The 16,003-nt window shown below is 40.0% G+C and overlaps 1 protein-coding gene across 9 annotated transcripts in view; it reads left to right on the top strand.

Moving 5' to 3' along the window:
- tab3 (TGF-beta activated kinase 1 (MAP3K7) binding protein 3) overlaps nucleotides 1-16,003 on the top strand; it is a 130,166-nt gene that overhangs the window by 90,841 nt on the left and 23,322 nt on the right. For 6 of the 9 annotated variants that reach the window (XM_078559835.1, XM_078559837.1, XM_078559836.1 and 3 more), the window contains exon 6: nucleotides 629-721. In XM_078559835.1, coding sequence (XP_078415961.1) covers nucleotides 629-721 — 93 coding nt within the window. Of the gene's footprint in view, nucleotides 1-628; nucleotides 726-1,315; nucleotides 1,401-16,003 lie in introns of all 9 variants that reach the window. The other 3 variants (XM_078559838.1, XM_078559840.1, XM_078559843.1) reach the window with 3 other exon arrangements.

Raw genomic sequence — 16,003 nt, 5'->3', positions numbered from 1 at the left:
TTATCGATTGTTAAGACAACTCTTCAAATAGGCTGGATTTTGGGTATTGACATTTCGAACAACACAGATGGGGACATAGGAAGGAATGTAGGAATTTTACTTATAAATTAATTATGAAAAGGACTAGTGCAGGAAGACAGATTGGGAAGATAGATGTCAGATGAAATTTATTGTGGAGAAATGTAAGTTTATTCACTTTGGGAAGAAAAGCAAAAGGACACATGCACTACATAGTAAAAATGTATTATTAATTTATGAAGTGTCTAATCTCTAGAAGTGGGAAAATATAAATCTTTCTACAAATCCAGTGGGTTCTTGGGAAGCACAAAATAAATGGTAATATATTTCATGAGTATGCCATTGAGATTTATTTCTGTCTTTCCCTCTCCCTCCACCTGTTTGCCTCTCCTCCCTCCTCCCACTTGCACTTCCTCCTGCCTTTGTCACATCCGAGCCCCTTCTGGCCTCCCCTACTACAGCTTGCACCTCCCCTGACCGCTCCAAAACTTGAGCTCCATAATTAAACTGTTGCTTGCTGGTTTTTAGTTATTTGTGCTTGCTTGAAAGCTATTTTAAAAATTAGCTTGCAATCGTGTTCCTTAATTCTTTCCATTTGTGTTCATTTCAGGGAATTTTGACCCAAAAGCCATTAATAATTTTTATGACAACATTGGACTAACTGGCCCTGTAGGAGCTGTTCCCCCAAAGCATAGCAAAAAAGGTAAGTTGTTAACTGATAGTCCATGTTCAGTATTGTTCTTAGTGTTTTTTTCTTGCAAATGTGTCAGACTATTTGGTTTTTAATCTGTACCAGGGATAGCACTATGGATTAGAAAATGCTTATTTTAATTATTGCAGAAAATGGGAAAAACCTCTGTCTGTTCATCTGCCTGATTGTCCATCTATACCCAGATAACATTAGGGAAGCAACTCTAGGATGGCATTATAGTGGAGGTAGCTTCCATTCAGAAATAACTCTAGGATGGCAATATAGTGGAGGTAGCCTCCATTCACAGAGAACATTCTTGTAACAGAATTGATGGGATAAACTTCACTATTCTTATGCCTGCATTTGAACGACACAAGATGCATGAAACGGTAGGCTGTTTCATTGCAAAAGAGGAGGTGGAGTGTGTTTGAATAAGATACAAAACGCAACTCTAATTTATGAATAGCGTTCATTCTAGTAAGAAAGTAAAATAAAGCTTTTTATTAGTCCAGTTAGGTCTTTGATTAGATATGTAACTACATTTTTGAATGTATGACATAGATATAAGTAAAATCATGAATTGTATAATTTTTGCAACATTTTAAGGAGACAGTTTGGCCCCCTCACTTCTGTTCCAGACACAGGAAAGAACTATCAACCTAGTTCCATCTCAACCTTTTAAAGCAAAAATGTATGTGCTTTCTTTGTAAAAGCTTATGGATTCTGCTCTATTGTTCTTTTGGTTGGATATTCTATGTGCTAATGACTGTCAGGTCCTTTTGATGTTCTGGTGGTAAATTCATCCCTTTGTGCTACTGATTCATTGATCAGTGATTTTTTTTCATGGTTACCTTAGCAAATATACCTCCATTTTAGAATTCACCATCTGTTTGCTTTTTAAGCTTTTATTGTGATCTATAAGAGGCCCTAATTTAAGCTAATCTAATTTAATTTATAAGAATCATCCACATCCTCAATGACACCTTTCCTAAGGTCAAATACCTAAAACCAGACACCATATTTCCACTGCAGCCTAACCAGTGATTTGTATAATTTCCATTAACTTTTTGTTTTTGTACTTGATATCCTTATTCTAAAATCTAGAACCTCAAACTTTTTTTCGGTTGTATTAACTTAGCCTCTCAATTTTGAAAATTTGTGATTTCGAATCCCTGAGTGTCTCTGTTCCTCTACTCCTTTTAAAGTTTTATCATTTAGTGAGTATGCCCTCTTGGTTATTCTTTCCAAATAATTCATTATATTTATCCTCATTAAATTTCATCTGATGCCTGTATTTCTTCTAACTTGTCTTTATCCTCCTAAAGGTGCTTATGTATTTTTGACAAATAACCTTTGTCCCTATTTTTGTATCATCTGAAAAGTTGATATTGTGCATCCCTATTTCAGATCAGTTACAGAAGCGCAATGGCTTTAAACAATTGATGATCATATACTACCCTGCTACCAATAATACCTATATTGATAGACTCTCCTGTCACAATGATGTAACCCTTTTTTTGGTTAAAATAGTTGTACCCTTATCCAGTCTCACATGGTGTAAAACCTGCCCTGTTTAGAAGTCTGCTCTTGGAGCCTTGTAATTACCACAATATGATAGCTACTGTATATTACCAAATATTAATTGATCTTCAGTTTAAACTAATTTGGCAGCATCTGTGGAAGAGAGAAACACAGTTAATGTTTTGAGTCCAAATGATTCCACTTTAGAGCTGAAGAAAGGTAGCAATATGATGGGTTTTATGCTGTTAGAGAGGGGTTGGAGCAAAATACAAGGTCAGGGCGGATTGGAGCTCAGGAGAGATTAAATGACAAAGAAGTCATGGATGCACGACCAAGGGAGTGGTAATGATAGTGTTAAAGACTAAGGCAGGTGTTAATAGTGGCATAAAGATCAGATAGCAGAATGTGTGAATAGCAAAACAAGGGTCAGCACTTTCTGAAAGCAAAACATGAGAACCAAGTTACAGACTGCCCTAGGGCGGGGAGCAAAAAAGAATCAAAATGGAGGAAAGACTTCATGGTCTGAAGTTGTTGAACTTGATGTTAAGTGCAGAAGGCTATAAAGTGCTTAATCGGAAGATAAGGTGCTGTCCCTCCAGTTTATGTTGGGCTTCACTGGAACATTGCAGCAGAATGTGAGCAAGATGGTGAATTAAAATGGCAAGTGACAGGAAGATCGGGTCATGTCCCGAGTGCATGAGTGTAAGTGCACCGTGTGTTAAATAAAGTTGGTAGCTGCAGATACTAGTAGTTATGTGGTATAATAAGAATAACAAAGACTTGGCTCAATCAAAGGGAGGAATTAGCACTTAATATTCCTGCATACATTGTATTCTGGAAAGATGGAAGGATGAAAAGAAGGGCAGGGAGGGCAGTATTGATTAAAAATGTTGTTACAGATTTGGAAACGGATAACGTACTTCAAGGTTTGAAGACTGAATCTATTTGGTTTGAATTGAGGAACAATTTGAGGAGCTATTACACTGCTGGATGTATACTCTAGGCCACCAACCAGTGGGAAGGAGATAGACGAGCAAATTTAGGTGAATTTCAAAAAATGCTTTAGAGTAGTGATAATAGGGGACTTTTATTAGTCTATAGCAAGACAATTAAATAACAGTACAAAGGGTAAACAAAGGGAGGAATTCTGAAATTTGTACAAGTGAACTTTCTTCATGTTTCTAGCCCAGTGAGAAAGGCAGCACTGCTGGATCTAGTTTTTGGGAATGAGGTAGAACATGTTTCAGTGGGAGGGCATTTGGGAAACAGTATCATTAGGCTTAGAGTAGTTATGGAATATGATGAGGAAAAATCAAATGTGAAAGTATTCAACTAGAGGAGCGGTAATTTCACTGAGTTGTAAAGGGTTCTCGCCCATGTGGATTGGAATCAAAGATTGACAGTTAAAACACTAAATCAACAATGGGAAGCATTCAGAGATAGTTTGGTTACAGACTAGACATGTTCCTACATGGGCGTGGCGGAAAGAAGGACATCCATAGCTAGAGCTCCTTGGATGACTAAAGATAGATTTTAATTTTTACAACAGAAAGAGGAGGCTTATGATAGATGATGGGTTCTTAATTCAGTAGTGAACCAAGCTAAATGCAAAAGATTGGGAAAACTGAAAAAGAAATTAAGGCCAAGAGAGAGTGTGTGAAAATAGACAAACAGGTAACATAGGAGGGATCCCAAAAGTCTTTTAAGATCACACAACTTTAAAAAGATAGACAAAGAAAAGTGAATTAGGCTCCAAAAATATCAAGATGTGGAGGCAGAGGGCATGGCTGAGTTGCTAAATGAGTCCTCTGCATCCATCTTTACTAAAGAAAAGGACATTTTGCTTAGGGACTTTCAAAAAGCATTTGATAAAGTACCTCATAATAGACTTGTTAGCAAAATTAAAGTCCATGGAATTAAAGGGACAGTGGCCACATGGATATGAAATTGGCTAAGGGGCAGAAAGCAAACTGTGGTAGTGAGCTTGTACAAAATGCTGGTTTGGACCCTGCTGGAGAATTGTGTTCAATCCTGCACACCACATTTTATGAAGGAGGTCAAGGAAGGCCTTGGGGAGGGTTCAGAGGAGATTTACTAGAATATTATCAAGGAACAAAGACCTCAGTTATATTTGAGCAGAGAAGGTTAAAGAAAAGGTGTTCAAAATCATGAAGGGACTTAATGCAAATTGTACCCGTCTGAATGTATTTTTTCTAGCTTCTGCCCAGACTTGTGCTAAATGCAAAATCTGTCATGAATTCTTGCAATTGCACATCATTTTAAAATGTAATTTTTTAAGAAACAAAATGCTTTAAAAATATTCCTTTATAAATTTCAGTGACAATTAAGTACAGTTTGATTAAACTGAAAGTGGGTTATCATAAAGCATTTTAGTCAGTGTCAATCCACTACCTAAGTAACCTGATTTTAAAATACTAAAAATGACTTTTAAAAAAAAAAAAATTCCAGTGGAAGGAGGGCCGGTAATTAGACGACGCAGATTTAAGAGAATTAACAAAAGAATAGAGGCGACATGAGGGAAAATATTGTTTTACGCAGCAAGTTGTTACGATCTGGAATGCATTACCTGAAGGAGTAATGGAAACAGCTTCAAGAAAACTTTCAAAAGGGAATTGGATACATTTGTGGGGGTATAGGGAAAGAACAGGGGAATGGGACGAATTGCTCTTTCGAATAGTTGATACAGACACAATGTGCCAAATGCCACCACCTGTGAAGGAAATGGGTTTCTAGTAGCATACCTGAAGTGGTAACTAAAATTCAAACAAAAATGACTAATTATAATTGTATTTACACTTGTACAGTTTGTTGACTTACAACTGCCTGTCATTTAATCATATATGGTATTATCTTTCCTCTATAAATCACTCAAATGTTTTATGCAAAGTTTTTGTTTTCCATTTTTCACTCTAGCCAAACTTTCTGATGGGACAAATTCAGTTTTAAACAAGGTAGAAACAAAATCTACTTCACAATAACATTAACTATATAAATTGAATTGTCCATTGCCTCTTAAAGCCTTCCTTAAAGTTTTTACCTGTAAACTTCAACATACCCAAAACCCAGGCGTTCAAATTTCACTTAACTACCTTGGCTTCTTCACACTTCTTATCAAGGTTTGCAGAAAATGACTGCATAAAATACCAAAGCCTGGCATGTAACATTTCTGTTTTAGGCACATTTGGCAATTCTGGTGCACATTGTTCCCATCTTGAGTGTTCTTTTCTCTGGTTTCTGTTCAAATTCGTTTACCAAATGCACAATCTCTCATGAACTAGGGCAATCATGCCTTGTTTTAAACCGTAACTTTTTAAAGTTTTGCTTTGAAAAATATTCCTTAATATATTTAAAAGTGGTGAGTAGGTACAGTTTGATTAAACAGCTGAAAGTGCTGTTTAAAGCATTTGTGATTAGTGTCAATCCACACCTGAGTAACTTGATTTTAAATTACTGAAAATAACTTTGAAAAAAACATACAAAACCATTTGCTAGTTGTATTGTTGTTCATTAGTCAGTTTTGTAGTAAATAAAAAAAAACAAAAGCTTTTAAAACATTTCTAAATGTCCTTGTGCCCAAAATCACCAGCTCAATTTTTAGGGCCCTTTTGAAGGCGTGCAAACGATACACTTAGCACAAACTCCCAATGGCGATTAATTTGTCCTGGGGGCATGGTCAGTTTTGTTTATGATGCAATGTTTTACGATTAGCACAAAGCTTCATGGAAACTCGATTTCCCCTGAATGCAATTTTCACTTAAAATTCTTTTAGGTTGTGTTGGCTACATTGATTTCAGGCAAAATGCACTAAAAAACCATCACAGCCCAGCAAACTATTGGTAGGATGTCTGAAAAATTTAAATATTTGTAGCTAATTATGCTTAAATAAGAGATAAAAGCAGAAAGATGGCCTGCAGCTGTAAAGTGCTGAATGAGCTCAGCTAGTTTCTTTGGTAAAGGGACACAATTTCACATTATCAGGGAGTCCATTGCTTGGCCTAGCTCCTCTTCTCTTGGAAAACATAGTACATAATTTATCTAAAGCAATACCATGGGAGGTTTATTGGTATAATATATTAGAACTAGTACACCCGCTTGTGCTTCCTGCCTCAAATGTTGGGTGCTGTGCCCCGACATTCAAAATTTGGACCGATTCACAAAGCACATATACTTGAAACAGCAAGATATCATGAACTACAATGGGAGTAGACATATGAATCAAAAATTAGCAAAACAATTATAAAACTACCATTGAGAAGCTATCCATATAAAGAAAGAACTTTTATTTCTATAGCAACTATTATTTACTTGGGGTATTTCCAAATGCTTCACAGCATAAAATTGCCAAAATACTGTGTAATCATCATAATTAAGCCACTCTTGTACATCTTGCAACATATAGTATAATGCGTCCATCATTGTAAGATAACATCTTGAGCAATACCACAGGAGATCTGCTAGTTATACCTTAACAAGAACTTGTGTTTATGTAACATCTTTAACATAGTAAAATATCTCCAGATGCTTAACAGAAGTGATTTCAAATAAAATTTGAGACTAAGCCACATAAGTGGATGTTAGGACAGATGACAAAAAGCTTGGATAAAAAGGTAGGTTTTGATGTGTGCCTTAAGGGAGGTAAGACAGGTGGAGATGTTTATGGAGAAAATTCCAGAGTTTTGACCTGGGCAGCTGAAGGTACAGCTACCAATAATGGAGCAATTAAAATGTAATTGTGGTTACAATTGGGAGAACGCAGAGACCTGGGAGTGTGGTAGTCCTGGAAGAGGTTAGAGATGGAGAGAGACCACACTCGGACTTGAAATCAAGGATGCAAATTTTAAAATCTAATGTTGACCAGGGGGCATAGGATAATGGATGAATGAGACTTGAACGAGACAGAGGCATCAAAGGTTTGGATGAGTTCAAATTTATGTAGAGTGGAAGATGAGAACATTGGAATAGTCAAATTTAGAGATCGGGTACAGGTGAGAGTTTCAGCAGCAAATGAGCTGAGGTGGGGTGGAGTCAGGTGATGGTCCTTAGGTGGAAGTAGGCATTCTTGGTGAGGGAGCAGATATGTACTTGGAAGCTCGTTTCTGGGCTAAATACAACATCAAGGTTGAAAACTGTGTGGTTCAGCCTCAAACAGTTATCAGGGAGAAGGAGGCAGTTAGTGGCAGAAAAAAGAGTTTCTGTTTTTGAAAGATGTTGCTGAGATGCAGCAAGTAGATGCCAAATAGGAAGAGGCCAAGGATATATCCTTGGCGGACTCCAGAGGCCATAGTGCGAGAACAGAAAGAGAAAACAGTGTAGGTGACTAAATAGCACAAGAATGAGCACTTCCAGAACATCATACTTTAGGCATCACATTTCAGGACCTCAATTTTTGAGACTTCAATTTGACACTTGTGAAGCAAACAATCCAGAGCTTCAACAGAAGAAAATCTGTTAGTGGGAGGATAAAAAGCAAACCAATCAAATTGTGCAATATTGTTTCAAAATCTTCCAATTTTTTTTTTCTTTTGGCTCTCTATGCCCTTTTTGAAATGCAATTTCATAGGTATATGCAAAAATTATTTCCAATTAGCCATAAGAGCAACATTGAACTTATTACATGGGCATCTAGGCCACTGACTGTGCTCTTGGTGTAGATGCTTTCCGGCCTCTTGAGGAAACTCTGAGCAATGTCACTGGAGATGTTTCTTAAATACTGAATTTTGCTGCTGCTCTACCTATCCAACACTGCTGCAAGATGTTCCCAGTAATCAATTTTCTAATGGACTGGCCTCAGATTCATCAACAAGAGTATTAAAGTATAAATAGCACTAAATCTAGCTTCAGGCTAGAAGCAGCATTGTGAAAGATTGAAACAAAAAAAGGGTCATCAGGACTCGAAACGTCAACTTTGTTCTTCTCCGCCGATGCTGCCAGACCTGCTGAGTTTTTCCAGGTATTTCTGTTTTTGTTATTGTGAAAGATTGGCCACTTGGCAGTGGACAGGTCATAATGAATCCTGGAAATTTTCATCCAATTTGCCACAGTTTCTTGTGCGTGGGATTTCTTCCTTAATAAACCTATAGTGGGAGCTGGAGTTATGGAAGACTGGTTAAGGTCTGAGGTTTTGGGATACTTGAATCCTAACATTGTATTCTGCCAGATGTAAGGAAGTTGTTAATACTAAAAATTCTAACATTGCTTACTTTGTGTTGAATGTTAATGTAGTGATTTTTGGAGTGGGTGAAAGGGATTCCATGGCATGGAGTTCTTCTGTTGTCCTGGACAATCTTTACTCCTCCCTCACTGCCCTCGACATCCAGTCAGCATTTGTTTGAGTGTGGCGTCAAGAAGCCCGAGTAAAATTGAATTCAATGTGAATTGGGGGTGGAGGTGGGTGGGGAGCCCTCCACTGGTTGGAGTATAAGAAGGATGCTTGTGGTTGCTGGAGGTCAATCTCAGTCCCATGAAATTGCTGCAGGACTTCCTCAGGGTAGTGTCCTAGGCCCAACCATCTTCAGCTGCTTCATCAGTGACCTTCCCTCATCATAAAGTCAGAAGTGGGAGATGTTTGTGGATGATTGCACGATGTTCAGCACCATTCACAGTTCCTCAGATGATGAAGCAATCCCTGTCCATATGTAGCAAGACATTCGGGATGGACTGAGAAGTGGCAAGTAAAAGCTAAAAGCTACTGCGGATGCTGGAAATCCAAATCCAAAACAAAAACAGAATTACCTGGAAAAACTCAGCAGGTCTGGCAGCATCGGTGGAGAAGAAATCAGTTAACGTTTCGAGCCTTCACGGCCCTTCGGCAGAACTGAAGCATAGTTAGGAGAGGGGTGAAATATAAGCTGGTTTAAGGTGGGGGGGGCGGGGGGAGAGAGAAGTTGAGGGTGGGGTGATTGTGGAGATAAGCAAGCAGTGATAGGAGCAGATAATCAAAAGATGTCACAGACAAAAGGATCAAAGAGGTGTTGAAGGTGGTGATATTTGTCTAAGAAAAGTGCTAATTAAGAATGGAAGACAGGACACTCAAAGTACAGCTCTAGTGGGGGTGGGGTGGAAAAGACTAACAAGGTTTTAGTTTTAGATTTAAAAATAATGGAAATAGGTGGGGAAAGAAGAATCTATATAAATTATTGAAAAAAAAAAAGTGGGAGGGGGGAGAAACGGGGTGGGGATGGGGGAGGGAGTTTAAGATCTAAAGTTGTTGAATTCAATATTCAGCCCGGAAGGCTGTAAAGTGCCTAATCGGAAGATGAGGTGCTGTTCCTCCAGTTTGCGTTGGGCTTCACTGGAACAATGCAGCAAGCCAAGGACAGACATGTGGGCAAGAGAACAGGGTGGAGTGTTAAAATGGCAAGCGACAGGGAGGTTTGGGTCTTTCTTGCGGACAGACCGCAGGTGTTCTGCAAAACGGTCGCCCAGTTTGCGTTTGGTCTCTCCAATGTAGAGGAGACCGCATTGGGAGCAACGAATGCAGTAGACTAAGTTAGGGGAAATGCAAGTGAAATGCTGCTTCACTTGAAAGGAGTGTTTGGGCCCTTGGACGGTGAGGAGAGAGGAAGTGAAGGGGCAGGTGTTGCATCTTCTGCGTGGGCATGGGGAGGTGCCATAGGTGGGGGTTGAGGAGTAGGGAGTGATGGAGGAGTGGACCAGGGTGTCCCGTAGGGAACGATCCCTACGGAATGCCGTCAGGGGGGGTGAAGGGAAGATGTGTTTGGTGGTGGCATCATGCTGGAGTTGGCGGAAATGGCGGAGGATGATCCTTTGAATGCGGAGGCTGGTGGGGTGATAAGTGAGGACAAGGGGGACCCTATCATGTTTCTGGGAAGGAGGAGAAGGCGTGAGGGAGGATGCGCGGGATATGGGCCGGACACGGTTGAGGGCCCTGTCAACGACCATGGATGGAAAACCTTGGTTAAGGAAGAAGGAGGACATGTCAGAGGAGCTGTTTTTGAAGGTAGCGTCATCAGAACAGATGCGACGGAGGCGAAGGAACTGAGAGAATGGGATGGAGTCTTTACAGGAAGCGGGGTGTGAGGAGCTGTAGTCGAGGTAGCTGTGGGAGTCGGTAGGCTTGTAATGGATATTGGTGGACAGTCTATCATCAGAAATTGAAACAGAGAGGTCAAGGAAGGGAAGAGAAGTGTCAGAGATGGACCGTGTGAAAATGACGGAGGGGTGGAGATTGGAAGCAAAATTAATAAATTTTTCCAGGTCCCGACGAGAGCGTGAAGCAGCACCGAAGTAATCATCGATGTACCGGAGAAAGAGTTGTGGGAGGGGGCCAGAGTAGGACTGGAACAAGGAATGTTCCACATACCCCATAAAGAGACAGGCGTAGCCACACAAATGCTATGCAATGACCATCTCCAACAACAGAGAATCTCACCATCTCCCTTTGATATCAACATCCTGGGGGTTACCATTGAATGGAAACTGAACTGGACCAGCAATGTAGATACTGTGGTTACGAGAGCAGGTCAGAGGCTGGAAATTCTGTGCTGAACAATTTGCCTCCTGTCTCATCAAAGTTTGAATACCTTCAACAAGACAGTAAGGAGTGTGATGGAATACTCTCCACTTAGCTCAATGAGAGTAGTTCTGACAACACTCAAGAAGCTTGACACCATCCAGGACTAAGTAGTCTGCTTGATCTCCACCCTATCAACCAACTTAATCATTCACTCCCTCCATCATTGATAAAGTGGCAGCAGTGTGTACCATATACAGGATGGACTGGAGCAAATTCCTTTGAAATCCGTGACGTTTACCACCTAGAAGGACAAGGGCCTTGGCTTTAAACAGTCCCTCGTGATCAAGAATGATTTACTTCCACTCTGGTTCAATGTGTTCCGAAATGGCTGATAAGCCCAATGTGCGATCTGTAGACTCTGCCACATCTGGAGCAGGTGGTGGTTGAAGGATTGGGTGAATGGGTTGTTTGGAGGTTTGTGTGCTCCCTCCGACACCTCAATTTTACCCATGTATATTCCTGACAAAGCTCTGTTTGGTGCCTTCCTGGATGAGCCTTCTCCATTTTGGCTGGTCACAAGGCAGGGGCTCCCATGAATTGGCAGAGGTGTTTGACCACTTCAGGGATGCTTTGAGGATGCAAGTCTGGTGTCAGCATTTGAATGAACAATATGTCCCACCCAGTGGAGCTGCTTCAGAGTGATTAGAGCCTTGATGGGCATCTTGGCTTGGGAGAGGACGCTGCTGTTGGACTGCTTTTCTTGCCACTGAATTTGCAAAGGCACCACTCTTGTTACTTGTCCATTGTTTTGTGGTGCCTGCTGTAGGTTGCGCAAGTCTCCAAAACATATAGCAGTGTGGGGATCGCTGCTACCTGATAAACCATGACCTTGGTCTTGGGTTTGAGATCCTGGTCCTCGAATACCCTTTTCCTCAGTTGACCAAAGGCTAAGTTAGCATTCTGGAGGCAATGAAGAGTTTTGTTGTTTGTCTTTCTTCGTCGAGCCTCCTTCACCAAGTCTCCTGGATTATCATTGTTTGGGTCAAAGGTCTAAGTGATATCTGTATCATTTGATCCATGCAGCATCCACGCTGGACAAATTATCAACTTGTTTGATTGATGAGGAACATTACCTTGCATGAAGACATTGCAAAGCCCAAAAGTACAGGAGGAAGGAGATCAATGTCTTGGCCTTAAAGCAGCCCAACCAAAGAGAGGAATTCCAAAAGCGCCTCATGACCAATCTAGAAAATCTTCACACATCCAACTCAATTCCAGAACAGTGGGATCAAATAAAGTCAGCTTGCTAGACTCCTGTGTCCAGGTCATTGGGTTTGTGCATTGTCAATGCCAGGACTGGTTTGGTGAAAGTTATGCTGACATTTGTGATCTCCAAGAACAAAAATGAGCAGCCTTCATTGCCTGTCAGAACAATCCAAGATCGCAATTCAAGAAGGCAGCATTCCAACAGCTCAAAGACAAATCCAGAAGATGAAGAACATGTCGTGGAAGGAGCCTAAGAGGTCAAACAATATGCTGACCATGAGTATTGCTGAAAAAGAGACCTTTTTTTGAAGCTTTTTGTCTTGCACATATCAGGACAATTTGCAAGAAAATGTCAATGTCAGGCGAAACAACAAATTTATACTGTATGAGAAGATCAGCTGATTGGTTGGCAAGTGGCCTCTGGTGGAGACATTGTTATGGATAATGTGCCTGTTGATGGTGACTGACAGTTAACTGTCAAACATTGTTTGAAATTTAAACCAGGAGCTTGACTCTGTTCAAGACAATGCCCTGGGGAATGAACTCGCAAATGGCACTTTTTTGCAAATTGTCCTGATGAGTGCAAGACGAAAAAGCTAGACAAAAAAAATATTTTTTTCAGCAATGTTCAAGTTCTGTGGTACCAAATGACTATTTAATATGCTGGCCATCATGGCATGAAAGCATTTTGAAAACACCAGGGCCATCTATAGAATAAGGTCAAATGGACAAAATCCCCTTTGCTCACAGCATGGTGTTTCTCTTCTCAAGATGACAATGCCATCAGTCAACGCCAGAAATAGCAATTTCAGCAACTCTTCAATCTTGAACCCACATTGGTAGTCGATGTTCTCCAAGTTAACCTCCACCCTGTGGTAGAATCCATGGGTCAGCCAGCATGGATGGGAGAACTGCAACAAGCAATCAAATGAATGAAAAACAATGACCTTCATCAACCTGACCAAAGTATTTGACTCAGTAATTGTGAGGCTCTGTGGATTGTGCTCCAAAGATTTGGATGTCCAAAAAACTTCACAATCCTGCAGTTGCTTCATGATGATACAACTGCAGCTGTCTTGAGTGGGAGATCTCAAACAGTTCCCTTCAAAATCTGGCCATGTGTCAAGCAAAGCTGTGTGATAGCCCCAATACTATTTACAACCTACCTGACAGTGACTATTCACCTCATCAAAAATCTTCTATCTGGTGTCAGTATTAAATACCATCTACATGGAAAACTCTTTAACCTCACTTGCCTCCATGTCAAAATTAAACTGACCATCATAACCATACATAATCTACAGTTTGTAGATGACTGCAGTGTTGTTGCCCACTCTGCGCCAGACTTACAAACCACTCTCGATCTCTTCAATTCTGCATACAAGAAACTCGGCCTGTTTTTGAATGGTGCCAAAATAACACATAGCTAGTCAGTGAAATTTTCTACCTCCCACACATGTTGAAGGAGAGACTCTGGAATATGTTGAGCACTTCACACACCTTGGCAGCTACCTTTCTCAAAAGGCCACCATTGATGCAGAGATCCAACACTGGATCAGCTGCACCAGCTCATCCTCTACAAACTGTGGCAGAGAGTGGTTGACAGCAAAGATCTCCGTGTCAGCAAAAGTCCTATTGTAGAGAGCAGTTGTCATCAACACACTCTTGTACTGCAGTGAGACCTGGATTATGCATCAGCAACACATAAGAGCGTTATAGAAATTCTATCAGCAATACCTTGGTCACATCCTCTGGATTCAATGAGAGGACAGTTCAACAAATGCTAGTGTCGTTCTTGAAGCCAGCCCTACAAGCTTTCGGGCAAAACTCCTGCAAAATCAACTTCAGTGGATCAGACACTGCTCGGATGGTTGGACAGCATCTTCCCCACCAGATCCTGTTAATCAACTTTCATATGGCCAACGTCCTGGGGAGGACAAAGAAAACACTGCAAAGACACTCTGAAGCTCTCCTTGAAGCATGGTAGCATTGAGATTAATGACTGTGAAGAGCTTGCTACTAATCTTTCAAAATGGCAGTAACTTGTCCATTAAGCTGCATCATGCTTTGAGTCGCAATGTCTTAATGATGAGGCAGAGAAGAAAAGGAAGCAAATCCTGCACTCAGATCCCACAACCGCGTGTGACATCCTGCCCCATGTGCCCAAAGATATGTGGGCCGAGTATTGGCCTGTTCAGTCACGTGAGGATCCAGAACAGAAACTCAGGACCCTGAGTAGATGTCATTCTTGAATTCAGGGACAGCTGATGTCAATGACTGTGATGGAGGCAGGTGCAGAAGCCACAAACAGCAAATGTAGAAATGATCTGTTAATCTGTTTCTTCTGGTGTGAGTAAAGGAGGAATGTTGGCCAGGAGAGTCCTCCTGTTACAGGATATTTTGTAGCCATTGTGGCAGGCAGAAGGAACCTCAGTTTCTCTGCCAAAAGATGCCACCTCTAATGTCTCAGTAACGCATAGAGTTCTAGCCTAGATTAAGTGCTGAAGTCCTGGAGTGTTTTGTAAGGGAGCAGCAGGGAAATTGCAGAATACAAATATTTTGAAAGTTGTGAAAGTAATTTGTTTTAATTTGGTGTAAATGTTTAGAATGTCATGTGATACTATGTTTTATTTATTATTGAACTTGTAATTTGATTCAGACTGAGTGGAACAACCAATAACTGGAACACATAGGAAAAATATTGACCATAATTAGTGACATATTAACACAGCCCTATGTAGGTTACAGTGTGTGAAGAAGAAACCGAGCCTTGTTTTGTACAAAGTACTGTTTGCTTGCAACAAAACCTTTAATCAGTTGCTATGGAGGGTTTGATTGTGAGCCAGCATTTGCTAAAAGAAAGTTTTCATTTAGCTTTGCCATTAGAATGTTTGCATTCTACAATTTTAAAAGTCGCTCTTTTATAGTAGATTTAAAAGCTTTTATCTCCTTTATTTGTAGTTTTAGCATAGTAGAAAGTGATTCTAAAATGATGTGGCTTTCTCATTGTTTTATTTGGGTACATTGGTATTTTAGTACATTCTGCAATGGAGTGGTAGAGCTAGGTTTTATCCCTGTAAAGCTACTTTACCCACAAATTGAAATCATGACTTTATTTCAATCCTTAAGTACTAAAAACAGATGAAGTATTTTGCTGAAGTGAAGGAGAATATAGAGATATCCTAGTCACTCCTCAGTTGAACAAACTGTTGAGGCACAGAGGCGATATAGACATAGGCTCAAATATGGCAAGTGCAATCCTTATTCAGCAGGTGGTGTGACATAAATGGAGAAGCAGAGTGAGAAATAAGGCTTGGAAGGGAATTTAAATGTAAAATCTCATTGTATTGTGTTGCTAAAATTTTTAAGTCAACTTGGGGGGGGATCAAATGAAAATTTGCACTGTTCCGATTTAATTCTTGATCTCACACACAATTGAAATCTTAAAGTCAGATTTCAAAACTGTATTGATCTGGGATAAGTTATCTGTATCAATTATTTGTTAGTGTATTTGAATTAGTGGTGAAATAATGCCAACCTATTCCAGTTGTTATAGTTCAATTCTATGAAGTGTTGCAGGGTGAGAATTGAGCATTAGTCTCAAAATAACAGACAAATTTTAAAGCTGAGCAGCATCTTCAATTAAGCTCAAGCCTTCAAAAGATTTCTGTCCTCCACATTGTAGGTTAAATTGTACAAAATCGAAATGTTTCATGACCCAGCCTTTAAGCTGTTCTGAAAGGTTTATTTTTGTTTAGTAACATTATCTTTACAGTTGTAGTTTATTTCTTTTAAAAGTATGCATCTTAGTAACTTGATGTTGACATTCAAACACCTGTGTAGCCTGAAGTTTCAGCACTTTACGAATACAGCCTGTGGGAATAAAAAGGGGTGGAATCTTGCTTGGTGCAATAAAATTGTCCTCACAATGTAATAGTACAACAGCCATCCATTAACTGCAACTTATTTCAATACCTATTCGTCCTGTTAAGATCCATTATTCTTTGGGT

The sequence above is a fragment of the Cetorhinus maximus genome, chromosome 16 (assembly GCF_964194155.1).
Source record: "Cetorhinus maximus chromosome 16, sCetMax3.hap1.1, whole genome shotgun sequence".
NCBI lineage: Eukaryota > Metazoa > Chordata > Chondrichthyes > Lamniformes > Cetorhinidae > Cetorhinus > Cetorhinus maximus.
The sequence above is the reverse complement of the archived record's forward strand: the minus strand, read 5'-3'. Positions and strand labels throughout refer to the sequence as shown.